Source organism: Hemibagrus wyckioides, linkage group LG01, assembly GCF_019097595.1.
Source record: "Hemibagrus wyckioides isolate EC202008001 linkage group LG01, SWU_Hwy_1.0, whole genome shotgun sequence".
In the NCBI taxonomy this organism is placed as follows: domain Eukaryota; kingdom Metazoa; phylum Chordata; class Actinopteri; order Siluriformes; family Bagridae; genus Hemibagrus; species Hemibagrus wyckioides.
In genome coordinates this window covers 21,319,659-21,342,426 of record NC_080710.1, presented here as the reverse complement: position 1 = coordinate 21,342,426, position 22,768 = coordinate 21,319,659, and the positions used below count along the sequence as shown (strand labels likewise).

The 22,768-nt window shown below is 37.6% G+C and overlaps 1 protein-coding gene across 3 annotated transcripts in view; it reads right to left on the bottom strand.

The window, feature by feature from the left end:
* plecb (plectin b) overlaps positions 1-22,768 on the bottom strand; it is a 104,685-nt gene that overhangs the window by 10,783 nt on the left and 71,134 nt on the right. Inside the window, exons 2-31 of one of the 3 annotated variants that reach the window (XM_058395717.1) lie at positions 21,851-21,912; positions 18,189-18,203; positions 16,921-17,010; positions 15,460-15,537; positions 15,236-15,328; positions 14,100-14,266; positions 12,197-12,312; positions 11,726-11,832; positions 11,356-11,475; positions 10,171-10,266; positions 9,955-10,082; positions 8,994-9,087; positions 8,748-8,902; positions 8,361-8,643; positions 7,413-7,490; positions 7,165-7,326; positions 6,946-7,050; positions 6,755-6,850; positions 6,419-6,544; positions 6,189-6,341; positions 5,948-6,102; positions 5,289-5,415; positions 4,565-4,748; positions 3,461-3,618; positions 3,202-3,377; positions 2,955-3,093; positions 1,712-2,068; positions 1,481-1,564; positions 1,296-1,400; positions 1,065-1,163 (exon numbers count right to left, since the gene is read on the bottom strand). In XM_058395717.1, the coding sequence (XP_058251700.1) occupies positions 1,065-1,163; positions 1,296-1,400; positions 1,481-1,564; positions 1,712-2,068; positions 2,955-3,093; positions 3,202-3,377; positions 3,461-3,618; positions 4,565-4,748; positions 5,289-5,415; positions 5,948-6,102; positions 6,189-6,341; positions 6,419-6,544; positions 6,755-6,850; positions 6,946-7,050; positions 7,165-7,326; positions 7,413-7,490; positions 8,361-8,643; positions 8,748-8,902; positions 8,994-9,087; positions 9,955-10,082; positions 10,171-10,266; positions 11,356-11,475; positions 11,726-11,832; positions 12,197-12,312; positions 14,100-14,266; positions 15,236-15,328; positions 15,460-15,537; positions 16,921-17,010; positions 18,189-18,203; positions 21,851-21,912 (3,908 nt within the window). Of the gene's footprint in view, positions 1-1,064; positions 1,164-1,295; positions 1,401-1,480; positions 1,565-1,711; positions 2,069-2,954; positions 3,094-3,201; positions 3,378-3,460; positions 3,619-4,564; positions 4,749-5,288; positions 5,416-5,947; positions 6,103-6,188; positions 6,342-6,418; positions 6,545-6,754; positions 6,851-6,945; positions 7,051-7,164; positions 7,327-7,412; positions 7,491-8,360; positions 8,644-8,747; positions 8,903-8,993; positions 9,088-9,954; positions 10,083-10,170; positions 10,267-11,355; positions 11,476-11,725; positions 11,833-12,196; positions 12,313-14,099; positions 14,267-15,223; positions 15,329-15,459; positions 15,538-16,920; positions 17,011-18,188; positions 18,204-21,850; positions 21,913-22,768 lie in introns of all 3 variants that reach the window. The other 2 variants (XM_058395557.1, XM_058395632.1) reach the window with 2 other exon arrangements.

Here is a 22,768-nt window from a genome sequence, read left to right as displayed (position 1 = left end):
ATTAAAGGTAAATGGAGAAAAGGGTAGGAAATACTATATAATGTATATACAACAGAAAAGACAGGGCATAGTGTTTGCCTCAGCTATATTTTATTACTGCAGAAAATCATTTATAAGCAGCCAGCAAAAGGAAAAAAGTGCATATTTGGTATAAAATTATTATATATCTAATTCTCACAGTTCATTTTTCAGAAGAATATGAAAGACATTATTATATGTGATACATATGTGTGGGCTTTTGTCACTGACTATTCAGATTACACTACATTATTACAGCTAATGTTACTGTAAAAGTGAGAATTAGATCACTTTATTTAAAAAAAAATTAATGATGCATAATCAATTTTTAGAGAAGAAAAGGTGAAAAAAATCCAAAAGACATGAGCAAAGAGAAATCTTTACCTCTTTAGTGCCCAAACAAGATAAGCAATCATCATGACAAAGCTCTGGCAAGCAGTTAGGAGAAGCAAAGAAATAAAAAAGGTTAGGGTTAGGAAATGGGGACAGAAGTTTGTTATTCAGTGAAAGGTAAGAATCTCTGGCTTTGACTGAGAGAAAGTAGTGTAGAAGAAGAACAGGATAAAGGAAAAGTCTTTATACACACTTGAATGACTTTTAAAGCATGGCTTGGGGATGTGATAATAGATGTAATATGTCAGAAAAGCTTTGATTGTAATGATGTCATTTATTAGCTAATTATGATTATATATAATATGTTCAATTTTATAAAATGTGTATTAAGCATTAACTTATTTTTAATTAATCAACATTATTTTTTTTTATTATGATGTGGCGTTGCTCGCCATAGATCTTGAGGTTACTAAGTTCTGTGTAATTCTGTACATTTGATTATATTCTGATACATTCTTCAACTCTTCAAAGGATTTGCCGTCTGTGATGGTCAAATTTCTTTTTACTGATATTTCTTTCCTCAACACCGAATAATTCCAAACGTCCAGTCATCCATACATTAATACAGGTAGATTTGTTGGTGAGTAAGTTGCTAGACAGTCAGGGTTAGTGTGTTGTTTTTGTTTGGTAAGTCTCTTTAACAAATCACGCACCTCCTCATCCTCTAGGCGGGTCAGTGTGTCTGTGATGAACTTGATGTACTGGCTGGTCAAGGTCAGCAACTCACTATAGCGAGTTCTCAGAGTTACATACTAATTAGGGAGGAAAAAACAGTTTAATATTGCGTCTGAAGCATCAACATACACCAAGTGTCATTCAAAAACAATCAAATAAAAATATCATAATGAAGACAACAAAGACAGCAGTTATTGAAATTCAGTCACCTCCTGAATGATGGTATCAGAGGCAGACTCCATCTTGGTTTTCTTCAATGGCGAAGTCAAGGGCTCCACCTGTGCTTTGTAAGCAACCAGCTGAAGCTCATAGTCCTGAAATAGAGAGATGTTTGTTAATATACAATAAGAGCAAAGCTTGATTTGGATAAAATCTCATAAAAAAATGCTTTTACCTTAATGGTGTCAATGTAGGCCTTGGCATATTTATGGCATTCGTCACATTTATCTTTGTTTTTCTCAATCTCCTCCAAAAGTTTCTGTAAAGCAGAAATTCACATCATTCACTCTCTCAGATGAAAGGATTTTCCCCCATGGTATACACCAGAGCATAATAAGAAATATATTTCAATAGACTCATATGCTTAAATTCTATCAGATTTTTTAAATAAGAAGAGAAATGGCACCTTTTCTTGAGCCAGCTGTTCTTTCAGGGTCTTGCTGTCACCAATGGGCGTGGCTTGGATTTTCTCCTGTCTTTGTCTAGCATCTGTGATCCAGCGAATAAGCCAGTCATAGCTTTCACGATAATATCCCAGCTGCCTCCCCAGTTGCTCTAGCTCGCGCTGACGGAGGTCAATCTGGGCAAATATGGCATGCCAGCGCTCCTGAAGGTTGGACAGTTGTTGCTTGTAGTGATCAAGCTCAACATCCCTCTCTCTGTGCACCTGGGCCATGCGCTCACTCACGGCAGTAGCTTTAGCCAGCTCTCCCTCAAGGGCATCAAAGACGGGCTTTTTGCCCTCTGCCTCACTGCGCATTTTCTGTAGACAATAGGGATACTTATAAAAAAACATGCACATTTATACAAATGTGTAAATCCTAAATTCATTAACTACTCTCAAATGCACTTGCTCATTTGTATGATTTTATTGATCAGAATTATAAGTAACTGGGCTAGGTACTGTATAACAATAATACAACCATGTATATGCATGATCAAATAACGTTACAGAGAATTCTTGGCCTTTCCTGATGATATAGCCACCCTATTTCTGGCTGTGTGCTGTGGAAATCTTTACTCCCTTCTCTCAAATAGAAGATTTATTAAGTTATTGGCTCACATGAATGTTGCCATGTGATCATGTAGCAATATTCCTAGACCTTTTGATTCCCCGAGACAATGGTCTATCATCCATACAAGGTAATAAATGAATCAATTAATTACTGCAATTAATGCAGTATAAGTAGCTCCTATAAATATGTTTTGGGGGATTAAGCTGCCTACAGTACTGTGTCCCCAGGAAATATAGATTTTTAAAAAAAAAATGCTTTGTGTAAATCAATATTAAGTGTAGTGGTAGGTCTTTTCTTTCTCTTTTTTGGATAAGCGAAAAGCAGCAGCCATCTAATAAAAACAAATAAAAAGGCTGACTACAAAACTGTAATCCAGACTAGCAATTTCTCTACCTCTCAATGAAAAGGTTTAATATTAAATATTATTATAATAATTTTATCATTTTTGTGCTTCTTTGAAAAAAATCTTGACACCTTTTTTCAAAAGGCAGATGTAAAACTACATGTAACAGGCAGTTTGTAAATGCATTACAGCTAGCTTGTAATATATACATTAATATATAATATATACAATAAATAACTATTATAAATAAATAAATATATATATATATATTATGACTACATTCCAGTCACCTTGAGTTCGGTACGGTAGCTCTCCACTTCTTTGGTATCTGTTGGGACGGTGTAAACCTTGCGCAGTTCATCCTCATACTTTTTGAGAATGCCCTCAGCCCCTTGTGTATTGCGAATCACCAGCTCTATTGTCTTCAGCCTAAAACAACAAGTGTGCTATTAAATATCCTTATTTAAAAAACAACTGTTATTGAAGGGTGACAATTAAATTAAAAGATAATTAAAAGATACTAGAAGTCCTTATTACTTCTCGAGGTAGACTGAAGACAAGCAGTGAGTATGGTCCATCTTCTGCAGGGTGATGTCTAGCTCAGAGCGGAGGACTGGAGTGCTGGTCTGCTCAGGAGAGGCGAGTACCTCTTCTGCTTTCTGAGCCACCTTATCCAGGTTCTGCTTAATGCCCTCCAGCTCCCCATGCAATTTCTGCAAGAGCAACATAGATGTATTTATGGTGATCTGATATAAAATGAATGAGTACATAAAGTTCAGAGTTCTGCAGGTCTTACTTTCTGGTCTGTGGCCTTTTGGAGGCAGTCCTTCAGTGGGTCTTTTTCCACTGGCTGGCGAATGCGGGCCACTGTGCGAGACTCACAGTCCTCAATTTTCAGACGCAAGTCTCTGACCTGTGTGATGTAGGTCTTACACACCGACTCATCCTGTTCGCCTGTAGGAAGGATACACTAGTTGTCACAGATCGGCAAACAGCATTATGGGTAAATTGGTGCAAAGGCAAAACAAGTGCAAACAAACAAACCAAAACAAAAACAGCACTTAACCCCCTACAAACTTTCAGAAAACCAGGTGAAATTTCTATTTTGCTGGAAAGCTAACTGATTAACAGTTAGCATGTTTCATGACAAGAATTAACTAGTTAACAGTTAAATAGTAGTTATATCATAATTGTTTTGGCTTGAGACATGCAAGTGTTGAAAATATGGGAAAAACAACTAAACTGATGCTAGAAATCAATTTCTTTCAGCTATTTTTGTCATGTTACATACAATAAAACATTAAATAAAGAAGAAAATACATATGCTGAATTCAGCAGACACATACAACATTTTCTACCTTACCCTTTAGACTTTCCCCAATGTAGCATTGTATGCAACATCCAACATGCTTGCATCTCAACCAAAACACATACTAGCTTTAGAAAATTTGTTAGACGTGAATTTTGGCCTTAATATTTTTCCATTACTGCATTCATTAAGACATTTATATATATATATATATATATACACTGTCTCCGACTGTCATTGCGTATCAGCAAAAAATTATGAGAAGCACAAATTTGTCTATATATGTGAGAAAGGAAAGACAAACCATGCACTCTCTTGATATCAGTATTTAGCACAATACAAAAAGCAAGCATCTGGTTTAGAGCTTTATTTTGGAGCTGATGAAAGTTTTCATCACTGCCTACAAAAGCATCCTACACCTATCTGGATGCAACTCACCCTTTGCTCTGATAAGCCGTCCTGCAAGGTGAATTTCACAGTTACCACGCAGTACAAACTAATGTCACCTTCACTGCCATTCATTCTTTTAGCTAATGATGGACTTTGATCAAACAGATTTCCAGGCAAACAATTATGGAGAGGTGGGCTCACCTTTCTCTAAAGTTCGGAGCAGTTCCTCATAGTGTAGTGTTGCCTTCTTGTAGTCTTTCTCGGTCTGCATGCGCTCATCTGGGCTGAAGAGTTGAGAGTTCTTAGTGTCTCGCAAAAAGTCCTGGTAGTGAAGATCTAGATTCCTCAAAATCTGCCTGTACTCATCCACTTTCATGGTCTTCAGCTACAAAACAATCACATTAAGATATATTAGCGTAAAGTTATATCTTTTCATCATTGCTAGTTGCATAATATGCTGTTGAATAGTTTTCTCTTCAAAAAAGTACAAGCCATTGCAAGAATCTGTTTTTCCCTCCTTAAATTACAGAAGAACAAAGAACAAGAACAAAAATGCAAAGCCTTTATTTGCCTGTGAAATGTCAAAGCATTTTTCCAAAATGCAATTCACATAGCACAAGCAATGAGCCCTCTGTATTTCAGTGAAAAAGTTAATATGTTTTCATGTTCTTCACTAAAAATACTCCAAGGTGAATCTTAATCTTATCAAGAAGGTGCTTGTTTCACTGAAATCTTATTAGGCTGGAATAATTTTTAAGGGCTATCTCCCTTTAGTCCCTTTAGTCTCAAAAAGCAAATCCCTTCAATTATAATGAAATAAATGTGCTAAATTTATCGATAAGAAAACTGGAGCTCATACAAACACTTGTGAAATGAAAAGAATAGAATGCATGAGGCATATTATAAACAGTGTGCAAGAACTGACTATGGAGATGTTCCATGTGCGAATAAGCTGGATGTCCCTCATCAGGTACTGCCAGGACAGAAGGCTCTTCATATCACCATGCAGTCTCTGCCACAGAATCGTCGTCTGCTGGAGACCAGTGTCCAGACTAAACGACCACAGAAATATACAATATCAGTTGAGATCCTCAAGATACAACATTTTGATCATTTTGGTGGGATTAGTCATTTACATATTTACCGAAAAATGCCTTCTCTTACACTGTAGTAATTAATAAATAAACAAATGGATGTTTTTTAAATCATAACAGTGCATGACTTCTGGATAAACAACAGAACAAAGAAATGAGATTGCACCTGGCTATTCTGTGAAAGTCTTCCTCTTGAGAGTAAAGTAAACATTTTAATTTAAACATCATCCAAAGCCTAGAGTTCTGATTTTGTAGGGTGTGGAAATGTAAGCATATTTGATTAAACAAAGCCTCATTTGCATATATTTAAATAGAAAACATTCCAATACTAAAAGCATTGTGATCTCAACAAAACACAGATATCTATGGTTCTTGTCATATCACTTTCTTGCCGTAATCTTGAAATCTTGCCCAAATTACTTTACTCTGAAAAGAAACAATGGTTGATTTTGAATGGAATGATTTTGAATGTCGAATAACTAATACTTACTTAGACACACTCTCTACAGCCTCTTTGTTCACTGGTGGCACAATGAAGCACACAGAAGGTACAGTAGACTCATTGCCTGAATGGTTAAGGACCTTCCATTTATAAGGTTGAGAGTTGTTGAGAAGGGCACACTCTTCTCCTTTGTGCACAGTGATCTGTTCAGAACCAAAAAAGAAAAAGCCTGAGCAAGAAGTAGAGGGATATGTGATTTGATAAGGGTGCAGGTGCTTTTACTACTAACCTCCATCTGTTTAAAGTCACACACTGCCTGGATTGGCAGCTTGCCTTTAATGGGGGTGGTGGGATTGCGAGGTTTAAGCTGGATGATGCTCTTGGCTCTCTTGTTGAGGCTAGCCATGTGAGTTCTAAACTCGTTCAGCTGCTCCTTCTCATCCTGACAGAAATGACACAGTGTGAGAATCTATATTTAATAAAGCCTGTACAAGTTAATAAAATGCAGGAGATACCAACCACAGCATCCTGTAGCAGGTCCTCCAGACGGGTGGAGGTGGTAGAGCGATCGCATGTGTACTTCTTCTTCATGTTGTCTTGCATCCTCTTGATCTTCTCATCTGCTTCTTTGACATCAGCAAAGAACTGAAAAAAACAGAAGAATGGGAAAAAGTCAACTCAATTTCATCTTACAATGATTCAGGACTAAGTCGTCAGCGTAGAAACTGTGTTTTCTGTTTTAAGAGACTTGCTGAAGAGCCTGGCATAAATTTAATCAATCTCAGAAGCCTGTGTCCTCAACAACTCCCCCACATACCAGGGTGTCATAATTAAATAAGAACTAGATTTGCTGACCTGATAGTATGCAGTGTTCTCTTTGAGATGAGCCTCAATACAGCAGCAAAGCTGAAGGATCCAACTCCACTGGGTTTGCAGGGCTGCGGTGAAAGCCTGGTACAAAGAATGAGTATGAATGAAACACACAAACATACACATACACACACACACACCCCTAACTGCACAATATCTCATCCAAATAAACTTACCTCAACAGTCTTTCTGCCTGGATGACCGTCCTTAATGAGTCTGTCTCCAGTGGCCTGGATGTCGTTGATCTTCTTCTCCCGAAGCTCCAGCTCCCGCATTAGTCCCTGAAACACAACCAATGTGTTATGATGCAAACCCAAATCAAGACAACTGTAAACTCTCACTAAAATTCATAAAATATAAAATGTCATTTAAAGAATTGCCTATATCTGTCTTACAGAGTAGTTCTCTTTCTTTGCTGTCATGTTAGTGTTACGGTCACTCCAGTCAAAGTTGACCTCTTCCTCCTCCTTATCATTGAGCCACATGAGCTCTTTAGTGGCAGCACTGACGAAAGCATGGAGCTGATCAAGGTGCCTCAGGCGAGACTTAGATGAGTTCTGAACACAAACAAACACAATCACATCACTGACACTTTCTGTAACGAAACAATTATATGAAAGGTAACTGAAAGAATAATACTCACCAGAAGCTTAGCATACTGAAGGTCCAGTTTGGCTAGATACTCTCTGTATGTACTCTTGCTGGCAGGAGACAGCTGGCTCTGAAATATTCAGGAAATATGATGTTATTTTTTTAAAAGAAAATCTGTATTTTAAACATCTTTCGAAGAGTAGGACAAGTATACTGTGACTGACATGAGAACTATGCAGACTGCATTTGTATTTGTAGAGTCTACTGCATTTAGAGACAGATTTCTACATTGTCCTTACCACATGCATTTAATTAGCGTAATAATTCCTGTCTACCTAGGCTTCTCTTTTGTTAGTGTTGTTGAGCATTTTGCATTATGACTTATGAAATAATGCTCTGATGTCTACTATAATCTTTCATGCATATACATAAGATATACAAGAGACATGACTTCTGTATCAGAGGAACCATTACAGATAGATAAAAGACCAGTGTTAAAATCTGAGAGTACACTGACAAGGCACATCATTTATCTCCTTTTCCCTCACTTCTTATATCTTATATCCCCCTTCCTTCAAGACACATTTTTAAATTTTATTTTTATTTTAACAATAATCATGGTTAAAAAGCAGTTTTAAAGAAACATGGATTCACCTGTAGAACATTAAGGCAAAATTACTTTTGTTAAAAGCAGGGGTGGAGCAACAGTTCTTCTAAGGTACAAATTTAAACATATAAAAACTTTTTTATATAAAACTTTTTTATATCTCTAAATCTCCTACCACCATGTAACACAGAGACAGCCTCCTTTTGTTGTCCATACGGATAAAGCATACTAAAAATTAGTCTCTTCCATCGCCAAACTCGAACTTTCCCCATCTTTGCTTTCTACACTGAATAATCAGCTCAACTCCTAGAACTTGCTTGTAATTTATATGCAATATTTCTGCCAAAGTAATATTGAACAAATGCTTATTTTCATTAACTAGTAATATATTACCTCATCAGTTCGTGCACGCTCTATCTTGGCCTTAAAGTCCTCCACTGTTTGATGAAGGCCTCTATGGCTACCCAGTTGGGACTCCACAGTGGGCAGGTCTGAACCCCACTCTGCAGTTTCAATCCTGCGCTGGTTCTCTTCCACCCACGCCAGGAGATCCTGGGCATAGCGCAGAGTCACATCATCCAGAGGGGCCTGAGGGCGCATAGTAGGGGCTGCTGCCTTGAGTCTCAAATTATAGTCACTGCGCAGATTCACCAGACGCTCATGAAGACGGTAAACCCTAGGTGAAGAAAACTTAGAGTTATTTTTAATTTTCTTAATAAATCTCAATTAAAAGAATCCCAATTAAGTTAACATGTAATCTAATTTAAATTATTGTCACACCTGCGGTACATCTGTTCAGCCTGTAGGTGGCGCCCATCTTTAAGAATCTGGACATCGTTGAAGAGCAGACGGATCAAGCCGTCAGCCTTGTCTAACCCTCTGTCAACTTCAAGTGAGTGCTGGGCTGGTTTGCCTGTATTTAACAGTCGGATATCCTACAGCAGAATACAAGAAAATGCACTCTTAATGAAAACTGAGAGGATACAGGGAAGAGTCAGAAGCATAAATGATCTAATATTCACTCACCGATTGTAGAAGGTTCTCCATCTGGTTGAGCTGCTCCTCACACACACCAGACTCCATCTGCACCTTACTAACTATCCTCTGGAGACGCTCTAACCTGCATCACAAAAAATATTTCACAATTTAGCGAAATCAGTGCTTCCTGTTTTGGATTATTGATAAATAATACATTGACCAAATAGACAATAAGATAAAAAAACAACATTTATCAGGAATGCACAATTATATACCACTGTAATATAAACATCAGTAGACACTCACAGCTTCCCTGGTTGAAGTAAATATTCTAACCCATGTGGATCTGTCACGAATGCCATCACTAAGTCTAAAAAACCCCTTTATCCACAATGAAAGACACCAGTCCCACACTCGTCCCTCATTGTCTTGGCTTGTTTAGAGGACTCTGCCGCACCAAACTGCGAACAGGACTGAGCTAAGTGTCTGGAGTGCCTGCTCAGCCATTCCATAATGTTCTGTTATGAAAGGAGCTTTGCTCTGAGCTACATTACTCACTCATTCTCATGTCTTGTGACAGGGGACCAACCCTATCCAGAATCTCTATCCATATAAATGATTACTATCTTATGGGGTGATTCAGTTATCAATCTCCATAATGTAATATCTTCATAATTCTCTATTGTACTTTTGTCCAGGGCAAATTAAAGTTACTGCATTATCTGTTTTTCATTTTCTTGTATGACAAATATCTACATTTTCTAATATTCTAATTGAAACAAAAAACATGATAGCAGGTTCTTCCTATTTATTATACCGAAGAGCTTTATCTTTCCGAAGAAAACGGCTAATATATGTAGCAGAGGAGTCACAGACTCTTCAGACAAATATTCAAGAAGCTCACAAATCAATCCCACTACACAGAACTGCAATGAAGGCTCATCTAAACACACTGTGAAAAATACGTCTACACACACAGCATTTCTGTAAGCTTCATGCTCTAGCTCACCTCTCAAACTCAGTTCTAAGCAGTCGCTCTCTTTCTAGTATGGCCACATGAAGTCTGCCCCATTCCTTCTCGACGTCAATAGGGTGGTAACCAGGGGGCACTTTGATCTGACCGCTCTGCACTGCACTCTGTTCAGGTATAACGTATTGTTAACAGCAAAATACTTAGCACAGCACAATGCATTTGTCAAATGACATTTGGAAACATGACACGAACCTCAAAGGATTGATAAATAAGTTTGGAACGGTCCTTGTCTGACTCTTTGGCTGGAAGTTCAGACTCTTTAAACCTCAAAAACTGACGCCACAGGATCTGTAATTCAACAACAAAACATTTTTTATCACATATAATAGAGTTATTTAACTGGGGCACTAGTACTATCTGGATTAAAGGGTTGTTTTCTTCATGCACAGAAGATTAAGAAATGAGTCAGACTGGTGTCAGGTAGACACTGCTCTAAGCCAGTGCTCAGTTTACGGCAGCGAAGTTACTAAAGAGGTAAAGAATTCATTTCTTTTGCTATAAGATGGAAATCAAAACATGATTATTTATAGTCACATTGTTTAATAAATAAATAAATAAATAAATAAATAAATAAATAGGTAGTACCAATATTAGTGTGGCACTGGTTAAAATATTTAATATTTAATTATATTTAAAAAAATTTAAGTTTAAGAGATATTCATAAAATGTAAGTAAGAACATCAGTTAAAGAAAAAACAAAAACTATGCAAAAAATGCAAAAAAACCCTTATGTTCCAATTGCAACTAAATTTAATACAGCTCCTTCACCAGCTACAGGTCTTCATTCTGCCCCTACGATTTTTTTTAATGCGGCTTAAAAGTATCAGCTAAAAGGAATAAATAAACGTAGATGATGTTTTTGTAAGCAGCAGATAAAAAAAATTGAAAGCGGGTAAAGAAAAGTATGTTTTTTTGGAGACGCCAACTACACAGTTACTCATGCAATAGGGAGTGGCACTGAGGCTTTCTCAGCTTAGGAGAAAAGAAACCTGCCTAGAGGTTATGCTGAATTTTTTTTTTTTTCCAGAGAAATGCCACACCCTTAAAAGGGAGGATCATAGGACGCTTACAGTCAAGCAGGCAGGCACACAAACCTGCATTGTTTAAAGTACTATTGAATAACATGACTCACTCACTCAGTCACAGCAATGACTCCTTTCATAAGCCAACATGCAGAAGCAATTCTCATTGGGTCTTTCGACTATTGTTTTTCTCACAAGACACTATATAAACAATTAGCAACAAGTTGCATGACAACTAATAATGCTCCATAACAGAAATAGTCCAAATATATATCAGATATTAAAGTACATCTTATTGTGCAACACACTCTGTTCAAAGCAAATCAGTGTGTAATATGTATATGTATAACCTCACCTCAATCTCCTCATAGCTGGCAGGGAACTTCCTCTCCTCGAAGATCACAATGTGGTGTCTGATCCACTGAAGAAGAATGGTGACCAGTTCATAGTACTCCTTCCAGCGCAGCTCTAGCTCCTGCACACACACACACAGCAGCTCAACAACAGACACAGCACCCTTTTAGTACCACTACTAACTCACTAACACATATCACACTCTGTTAATTAGATGTAAACTGCCTCGTCTGCTCTAATCGTAAACATAAGGAGGTGGAGAAATACTGTGAAGAGGCAAAAATCTTTCAGAGCTCAGGTGATAGACAATCATTTCTAAAGCTACAAAATTCATTCATGCAATTAAAAGCATGTATGGACATAAAACTTACACTGATTCTGACACCATCATGAGCATCGAGAGCACGAGGCATGGCATCATAGAGCGAGGACACGTATGTGATGATGGACTTCTCATCAGGGTGAGGCACATCAACATCTGGAAAAATATCAGCCAATTTAAAGTAAAAGGTTTTTCCAAATAAAAACACATTTCTGATCAGTGATTCAGTATTCAGTCAGGCAACCAATCGTAGACTTAAGTTACAGAATTATAATATTCACAGTTCCTTCCAATGTCATATGATACTGAAATCTACAACAATTAATATAATCTGCAATTTTTACTTCATTGAAAATTGAAAATGAGACTTAATGTAAATATTACATCCTCTGAGATTCTGTGTGTAATGTGAGCAATTATGTATTATAGTCTATACCATGATAAACAAAGAATCTCACTGGATGTGATGAAGGCGTGAAATTTAAATGTTAGAAAAGTGAGCATTAAGTTCAAACTGTACCCTCTGGGTCGAGTAGACGTGTGACACCGAGATCTTTTTCAGCCACAGTGAAAGCTTGCTCCAGGTTCTCCAGGTTGGTCTGGCGGTACACTTTTCCCATATCGATAAGTCTGGGACTGAAAGAATGCAAAGAAGCATGTGTAAATATGAGAGGTGTGTGTAGCACTGGTGCATAGTCAATAATTAATGCTTATACTGCATTAGTAGCTAATGTCATTTGAGAAGATAAGATAAACTTTATTGATCCCAAAGGAACTGTGTTGAATTTGTGTATGTGTGTTTTTCCCCCCAAACACTTTAAGTAAAAGAAAACAGTATACTGTAAATAAAGGATTTCATCCAAATTCTCAGGATGTGTGTTACTATATATCAATAGAGGAAAATCTCATAGCTGGTTCTGGTATGGACAAACCAGGACAGTAATAGCTGCACATTCAGGGACCACCTGCCCCATAAATCTTTTAGCTGTCTCCTGAGGCACACAGCTATTCCTGACATGTCACTCATTAAACAGAAAGAGCCCACTTAATTTATATATAATGACATATTCAAAAAGATGTATACCTCAACACAAGGCAAAATTAAACAAAATGATACCCCAAACATGACTCAAAGCTTTAAATCTCAACCACATACTCATCACCTTGGCTGATGTCAATGTATTCACAACATTCAGTCTAACAGGATAGAGAAATAAAGATGGAATTGAGAGTTCAGACCGGTATAACTCTTTGACGTGTAGAGTGGAACGGACAGCATAATGATCACCAGGGTTGGGTACTGAGACAGAACCATTGCTTCCATCTTCCATCCTGAGTGAAAGCTTAGGAGAGATGCTAAAAGAGCTCCAACTATGGCCATTATCAGCATCGCCTGTTGAGGAGCCTTCACTGGAGCGAGTTCCTGCGCTGTTAGAGCCTCTACCTGAGTCTACAGAGATCTCGGAGGGAATCTCCTCACACACCATGACCACACGGTCTTCAGCGTCACTCACTGAGTTACTGCTGCTGCTTGCCCGACGCTTCTTAAGTGACAGCTTCCTCTTTAAACTGAACATTGTGCCTCTTAGAATCAGCACTAAGTAGAACAGATGACGAAATGTTCAGGGCTTCTTTAGCATAGCTGTTATATTTCAAGGCACAGCAATTTCTTCATGAATTATTTCTCGACACAAGAACAATCCAGATGTTCAAGCAACATAATCCCTTGCTAGTCATAAGTGAAGTTGCCTTGTGCTGTTCTTGCTGTCTTTACGATCTAGGTGCACCAAGTCCCACCAAGTCCAAAACGCCTTCACAGCAGTCCTTCCTCTTCTAATTTACAGCTGCATTCAGTACGGCTTACCCAAAACCCTTTTTTAACAAGATATCCGAAACTCCATAGGCACAAAATCAAATACGGAAATACATATTCCAGTCACTAAAACAGGCACAACAGCAGTTCCAAGAGAAACGAAAGAAAACATGGCGATAGAAACGTTCTCGATCTTTCTGCAGCTCTGTTCCTGCCTGACAAAAACATCAAGCTCTTGCTCTCGCTCTGAAAAGGTAGGACTCAAGCTTTGCAGGTACATGTTAATGCTTCACAAAAAAGGTTCCCTACGGGGATGACTGTCTTTTCTTTTATAAAGACGCCCCATGGACCGCACCCTAAACCATTTAACTCTTTAACTCTATAACATTAAACCACATTTTTTTCACTCCTGTTCATTCGGCCACTCCCTCTTTTTTGTCTATTGAGAATAAAGACCATTTGCTGTGTTATGTAATCTCTAAAATAACATTCATGCTTTTCTTATTCTTCAAAATACACGTTTATTGCTTTTAAGACTAATCCAAGCTTATTACTAATTTAATACCACAAAAACTAGTTCCTGAATGTCACAAGTATTGTGAGCACTTACTTATGTCTGTGAATAACAGCATTGAAGAGCTTGCCATCCCGCCAGCTGGTGGTGAAGTTGTCACAGCGGAGGTTCGGGTATCCCTCTACCATACGCTGTGACCACAGGAGCAGCTTTTCCTTAGCTGACATGTCATCAGACTGCCCATTGACCTGGATGTCTGAAATCTATCAAATACCAAAAATGCAGTGATTTAACAAAAGTGTAGTTTGAACATGAAAATATCCAAAATTAATAATATTTTTACAGAATACCAGCATGAAAGATTATCAAAAAGATCACTGAAAGATTTTAATAAATCACACCATATACATGCATGCACTATACTACAAAGTTCCAGCAATTACCATTAACCTCCGGGCCCTTATGTTAAGCACCTTAAAGGAACTGATATTCCTAGCACTGGGGGATACTGGAAAACTAAAAGAATTTGGCACTGCTAAATGGGGAATCTGTTTTGGCCAAGGATTAGGAATTAAAATCACACTAAAGGGACAAATGCAATTGGCTAAAATGGTTTTAATGTCAAATCAATGGCATCAAACGGGCATTTTCATCTGAAAACATGTTTGTGTACTTAGCCATGGGTCATGAGATTACACTTTTGAAGGGCAAGCTCCAGCCTGGGAACAGATATCTGATTAAATTTTAAGTCCCATGCTACATGAGACAATAACAAATGAATCATCCGAAATTCCCTCATGCTGGCCATCAGTCTTCACCTAGAGATGTTCTCCTGATACATTCTCCACATCCAAATACTGGTCCTCCCTACAGCACAGGATATGTGACTCATCACAGATTCAGGCATGGAAAAGTGAATTAAGATGGGAAATCTGTCACCAGAAAAAACACTGGAAAAAAAATGGCCATGTCTCAAGACATGTGTAGTTAACTTTTTGCATTTCCATAATAATTGCATTTAGATTTGATTCCAATAACCAAACCCATGATTGCCCACTTCCTTAGTAAAGAAAGAAGAAATTCATGTAAGGAAATGATTAATTAAATGCCATTTGACCCAAACCACCAAAAACCACCAGAATAGTGACTTCCAAATGATTTCCCCAGACTGGACAGGATAAAGGCGGCGGAGGTAAATGGTAAAGGAACTTAACACTGACAGAAGAGGAAACCTGGAAGTGGAGGATGATGGTCCATATGAGCCCCAGCGTAAGCTTGGGGTTTCCATCTGCGATGTCATCATTCCTAATGTTCACCAACTTGACCTAGGATTGGAAGAGAAACAAAATAGCAGGATTCATGAGAAATGTAACTATGACTACTGTATATTTTTTGTTAATATATAAAAGAAGAGTTTAAAAGGATCGATACTTTTATAGAGTACATGCTGTCTTACCTGTCGGTGTTTGAGAAAGTCCAGTGCTATCTGTACATTCTGAAGTTTATGGAATCGCATGCGTCCTTTTTCTCGAGGCTGAAGGAATAAAGGTAAAGTGTACATGGAGGAAGACAAACATGAGACAAAAAAAAAAACTTGTAAATTTTTAAAGACATGGAAACCATAGGCCATACTCATGCAATAAAAAGTGAAAGACATGTTTGAACAAATGCTGAGTTTCACTCAGAGATATAAAGCTGTCAACAAGGTCAACAAACAGATAAGCATTCAAGTGCAACTTTTCATGGAGGTTTAGGCCAATTGTTGGTAAGTATAACCATAATGACAAATATTGATTGGTTGATACATCTGCCACATTGGTTACACACCCAAAACATGAACTCGAGGTTCAGATCGATGAAAAGAGAAGAAAAAAAGCACCAATAATTCATGCAACAATCAAGCCAATAATCCTGTTAGTGGCATTCAGATCATTCATGTCTTTTTAAATAACATACTCAGGATGGGTCTGGTGAACCGGACACTATAGTATAAGTAAACTTACATAAAACCTTTAACCTACTATAAAAAATCTTAAAAGATTCTGATGTTAAACTTTAATGTGGCATTAAAACAATCCATTTTAAGCAAATTAACACCACTTTATCTTTAAAATCTTCAGTGTACTAATGCATTTCTTTCATTACACTTAAACAATCTTTAAAAAGTCACCCGAACTTTTTGACAAGAGCTCATGTAACGGCTGTCCGCTGATGCACCCATGCTATCACATAAAGAAAAAGAGATCTAAATAACAAACCCACTCACCAACCGCAAGTTCCTCACAACGTCCCTCTCCCTCGACTAGCCCAGCAAGAGCAGTGAAAAGAGAGGAGGCAAAGCCCACAGGGCAGAGGTCAAAGGTCAGCACACAGAGATAGGAAGGGATTGAAGGAGATGGAGGCAAAGAAGGAAGAGAAGGAGTCACACAGGTGCCACACAGTTCAATGAGATAAAGGCATAGAGTGGACCGTGAGGTTAATGTGTTACGGCCAAGAGGAAAAGCGGCACTGAAGCATGGCATCAAGTCAGCAGAGAACAAAAAGTTTGCAAACGTCATCTGAAACCCAGTGTCTTGGTTTTGGGTGTGATTCAGGATTTGTATTAGCAGTTAAATCCTTGTTTCTGGATAATAACTTAAAACATTTAGAATAAATACATTTTAAAAAAAGCATAGATGAAGTTTATTTGATGAGATCCCAATAGATTCAGATCGATTTAAGTTTGCAAATGATTAAGAAAACATTTTATTATAGATAAAAGTGATTTTAATGGCCTAAGCTTGTTTGAGGACTAGCTCAGCATCACTTCTGGGGACAAGGGATTCTGGGTATAGAGTTAGTGCTGGTTGTTGGAGTTGGGCTGCAGACAGTAAACAGAGTCATTCAGTGGAACTGTATACAGGGCATTGAGGCTCACCAGTGTCTCTCCGGAAAGCACCTCCAGCAGAGAGATCAAGTTATGTCCATCTCTCAGGTCTTCATACAGATCAGTCACATGACGTTGTGCCTGAGGACAAACAGAGCACAGAGTCATCAATGATCATATTATGCCTTATTAAAGATAACTAGCCCTTAATGATGAAGAAACATTTTTATTCCAGTGCACTACACCTCAACAGAGGATCAAACTCAAATACACACGGCACAGGAATGCATGCCCCCCCCAGGGCAGGAAAGCAACCTTGACTTTAGTAGAAACACACCTGCCAACATACCAGCTGCCTACCATACTGACAGATGATTTAGTAGACTCATAGAGATTTGAAGATATATAGAAACAATCCTCTATCCCCATTTTTTTTTTGCTTCTTTACTCATAACCATAATGATGTACTCATATAAACAATAATGTTTTGGATATACAGCCGTAGAGGAACCAAGCAATGCTTTTAATAATGTGTGTGGTGGCCTGGGACAAAAACCCTTGGTAATATTTTGATATTTTGGATAAATAAAAAGTTCTGAATCCTATTCCTGAACTAAAATGTGTTCAGACATTTTGATAGCTGATCTCTCATTACAAACAAATTTCATTAGACTATTTCACATATCCAGCAGCTTTCACAGTTTGAGGATATTCTAGCAAGGTTTTAGATGTCTTTAGGCAGAATGACTGCTTGTACCACTGCATTAAACTGGCTACATGATGTGCAGGTAGCCTAGAAAAATTAATTAAATGTTTCTATGTTACTGGTGCAAAATATACTCATAATTTTAAGTGTCAAAAAATATATATTTATCCTGAAAAAAATATATTTTTTCTGTTAGAAATCAGCCACATTGATAGATGTTGGGTTTTCCCCCAGACTGCCACACAGATATAGCTTTAAACCACCCAGTGCTGCAACTCATTAAAACAATTCAGCAAACAAAAGGGTGCTGTAATGGTGCATGTAAAACACCCAAGTGATGAGCGAGTAAAAGCCTTGTGGACTTCTTTTGCTGATGTTTTATTAAAAAAACACCAAAAAACAATTGATCTTGCTTATAAAATCTATAAGCAGTTTGACTCTATGCCAAGACCACATTCCTCATACTTTACATGACAGCATAAGAAACTCCACATTAAAGCGCAAAAAAAAAGAAAAAAGAAAGAAATCCCCCGGGGAGAGAGGGAAACTCATGCAGGTCAGAAAATGCAGCAGATTCCAGTCCTGCTGAGGCTTGTGTGCAGATGCTACCTACCTCTGCTCTCTTGTGCTGCATGAAGAGAAGAGGCATGAGATGAGCAAAGACAAAGTAGTAATGAAAAAAGAGAAGAGAAGGATAATTAAGTGGCAATTAAATGATAATGAATTAATACAATATAATCTCAACTACAATGGCTAAAGGAGAAAAAGTGAAAAATTAAAGCTGACTTAGGAATTAGACACATTTATAAACACGAATAATGCACATTCATAAATGATGGAAGCTGTTTAGGATCTAGAGCTACAAAATCTACCAGTAATCCAAATATAAGACTTGTGTGTGTATATATATATATATATATATATACATACATTTTAGCGTTACTAGATTCATCAGCCAAAAACTTGCATTAAAGATAACATTTAAATAATAAACCTACAGGAACTGCACTGCCTCTTAAGAAACCGTCTTCAGGCTCTCGAGAGGTCCACACAACTATAAAGCAAAAATATGGACTTTTTCGAAGAACCCTGAGGACTGTTTCGTGATTTAGTGCTCTAATTAAAACCTGACTGATGTCAGTTTTTAATTACAGTTTTTGCTTTAAAGGATCGGACTGAACATTTACTGCTGCAAAAGGAAGTTGTTTTTATGATGATAAAACCTTACATTATCATTCCAAACTGATCCCAACATAAATACATAACCATTAGATGTGATATAAGATGCATAGCAGTGTTATACTACACATCCATTATCTGTTCATACTCTTGGTTATGGCTATTGTTATACCCTTCCTTTTCTTATATATACACCCAACAAACGTGAAACAAATTACTCTTACGTGTACTTGCTTACAGAAGGAATTAGCACCCTCCTTATTATGCACTGATGTTACCACTAGGGGTCAGCATTGCAACATGTACTATCTTAGGAAGAGCCAAAATCTCTCCACTACTGAGCTTCCCCCAGTTTAACCAATGGAATATTTGCTACATTTGTGAAATGTAGAGGTGTGAGTAATAAACTACAACACAGAGGCCATTATGTTCACTTCTCTGTCTATACTGCTTCAGTTTTCACACCACTCCCAGACTGCCTCTTTATTAAGACCAGTCCATCAACACTAAGCAATAATTTGCTGTTGTGTTGTGTTAAAGGGAAGCTATTAGTCTTCTTGTTTTCACTTTCAAGTTGCTGACATGTAAAAGCCAGTGTAAAATTAGCACTTTGTTAATTATAACATTTAATCACTGTCTGTCTGGCTTTCAGTGTACATGTACAGAGTCGCCCGTACAGAGTCAGCAGCATCGTGCTGTCTGGTGAGGTAACATTTAAACCTTTGCATTCATTGTTGTATCCAAGTGCGACGTAACGGCATACAGTTGGTCTGCCGAATAAAGCAAGAAAATACATCCTGCATACAGTGGATGTCTGATTTCACAGACTATGTAAAGTCTAAATCTTTTACAAGCCTCCCTCTCGATAGTTTAAACAAAATTGGACTTGTGTTTTATATTACAACCAGTTTCTCTTGACACGCCCTATTCTTCTGACACAAGTCCAAGCCATTAAAATGCCATAAACCAATTTGATTTAAAGGGCAGAAAGTGGACCTTTAACTCAGATCTATTACACGTTTTTTACAGTACCCAATCTAGGAGGACTTTCCATTCTAACAAGTAAATAACCTATTAATGTTTTGATAATAACATGACCTCTACTTTAATATCCTTCAGCTGAACTTGAATAATCTATTATGAAAATGCTGCATTTTATCAAAGTTGAAATGCGTTTAGATACAGCTTTGTATATTAAAGCAGCAGGGACAATACAGCCCTTTTTTAACTCTCTCTCTCTCTCTCTCTCTCTCTACACCACTTTTAAGATTTAATCACTGCAGTGACGGTCTTTAAATGAATGTCAGAGGAATTTCATGTAGGGCTGAGTGGAGACAGACTGCTGCTGCAGGTCTCAGGCAGTCAGACAGCCACCCGCAGCCAAACACACAGACTACTGGAGGCCAGTCTGCCTCTATAGAGCAGCAAAATAAATCCAGATGTCTCTGAGTCACTCTCACATCCACACAGTTCTCGTAACAGCTTTTTTAAGCCAAGGTTTGTGATTCTGGCATTAGACTGGACTTTTACAGAATAGGCTTTTGTGTAAGAGGGGTTTTTTTTCTTTACGGTTTAATGAATGGGAGTCTTTAGTCTTTTGGAGGCTGATCAGTATAAACAGAAACCCCATGTTATTACTGATAACTCTGCAGCTGCTTTTGTTAAAAAATTACATGGCATATTGTTATGTAACAGAAGCTGATTTGCTTTCAAAACGATAAAGTCCAGAGGGATTCTCATTTAGCCTTTTATAATCCATCTTTCCGCTCTCAGAACCTGTCATCATTCTTACTAGACTATGATAAATTGGCTGGTCTTTAGCAATAATTACAACGCTCTGACTGAGGTACATTATGGGAAAGGGGCTATGAATAGTTTGCCGACAACATGTTTTCAGCTACTGGTGTAAATTTTGCACTTTACAATAACACTTCTGTTGCCTAGGTGTAAAAAAAATACTACATATTTACATGTATCCATTTGGCATGTAGCTAAAGTGACCTACAAATAAGAAGCAGTTTATCCCACCATAATGATGTAGAAGAGTTTTAAACAGCACCAAGGTGGTGATAGAATTAGATGCCGTTCACTTACTGACTAGTCATTTGGATAAAATTATGACTTCTTATAACTTACACAGACACATCAGTAACTTTTAAGCATCAAAAACAAAAAAGGTGAAGAGAGAAAAAGAGGCATTTTGATTCAAGACCAGACGTGCTGATGAGTTTTGAATTTGTTTGCAAAGTGAAAGCTGGTGGGCTTGCAAGCAGAAAGCTGCAGTTGTTCAACCAAGACATGATAAAGTGCCTGGGGAAAAAAGGTTGCTCCTTTTTCCAGCAGTTAGAGCATCTGATCTGAAGAGAATCAGCCAGAGACCAGTGTAACTGTAAAATAAATTCAGCAGAGGTCTTCAGATCCTGCTAATCCAGATTATCCAGGATAATCTATTAAGACCATTATTTAAAAGTGTATAATTTGCACACTCCTAAAACAACGTTGATCATGGTGGTTTGTTGATTCCATCATTGTAAAATAGACACAGACCTCATTTTAAAAAGAACACTACTGTTGTTAACTTTTTTGATGCCTCAAAGGTGCTTGCCTCGCCGTTTGGTTTCTTGATGCAGATTTATGAGACAGTCAAAGAGTATGGAAAACAAATGTTTTCCCAAGAGCCTTCAAGTTTAATCCCTTAATCCCTCAAATGCCAAACTCCCATACTGAACCATAAAAGTGTTTCCTTATGAGGTTCTCCTTCCACCTGACTCCAATCTTAGGCATATGTCTTTCAGAAACATAGATAAAATAAAGATGTAAAATAAAAAATGGTCATCACTTTGCTAAATCAAAATCATTAAAAGTCAGTGAACTCTGCTTCATTTTGTTTTTAGCACAAAAATACTATGGTTGGCATTCGCTGATATTTTTCGCTGATTTTCCCTTCAACATTTGAATTGAATAATATATACATCTCTATTCCCACTGATAAGGTATAAAAATCGGACTATAACAACTTGAAAGAACTGAACGTGTGAACTGAGCATGTGTTTGTTGAAACATTTTAAGAAATAGTAACAGAGTAATTTGACTTACCTTTATCAGGTGCTTGTTCACCCATTTTGTGAAAGTCTTTTTCTGCACCCTGTCCCGTTCATCTATAAAACACAAAAAAGTAACAAGTTATATTTTTAGGACTTGACATCATGAATTCACCCTTTGCCCATTCTTCATTCACCAATACGGTCGTTAAGGATGCTGTCGAGATAAACTGAGCAGAGGTAAACATGTGCAGAAAATCCATTTTAAAAATAAAGAATCATGTGAGTAAGAATAAGTAGACAGTGATGGTCTGTATCACTTCTGATTCAGCCTGACCAAATACATATAATGACAAGATCTACAATTTGCACAGACACGTTCACCTCATACCAAGCCACAAGCAGAAACTGGCTCAGGGGCACACACTTCTGAAATGGGTATTCACATGGCAGATCACTTGGCATGGTTAGCTGGGTCTATAACTGTGCTAGGCGGAGTAAGAATCTGAGCTCAGGGGATGGCCTCGAGCAGCACATATACACATGTACAGACAGAACACTGGAAATCACAACACTACTAGGCAAAATGAATCAGCGTAACAGATCAGGTCTCAGTTATCAGAAGCACACAGGGAACACCAGTATATACACTATTTTAAATATTGAACCCATTTTGGATTATAAACCCACTGATTCACTGATTCATTTTACCAAGAGGTCCAGTGATTAGTCATGTTCTAATAAAGAAAGGGCAGTCAACACCGCTATATATAAACTGTACTTCCTGGCCCTACATATACTGTATGTGATGAACCATTTGAGCAAGCCAGTAAAACCTATCTATATTAAGATGAACTAATTTACCAGAAGTAAGTTACAAGATAAATTAACAGCATCTACATAGGTAACCGGTGCACTATTAGACTGACCAGATGAACAAATAAGTTGGCTTGATGCTCCTTCATGAATAACA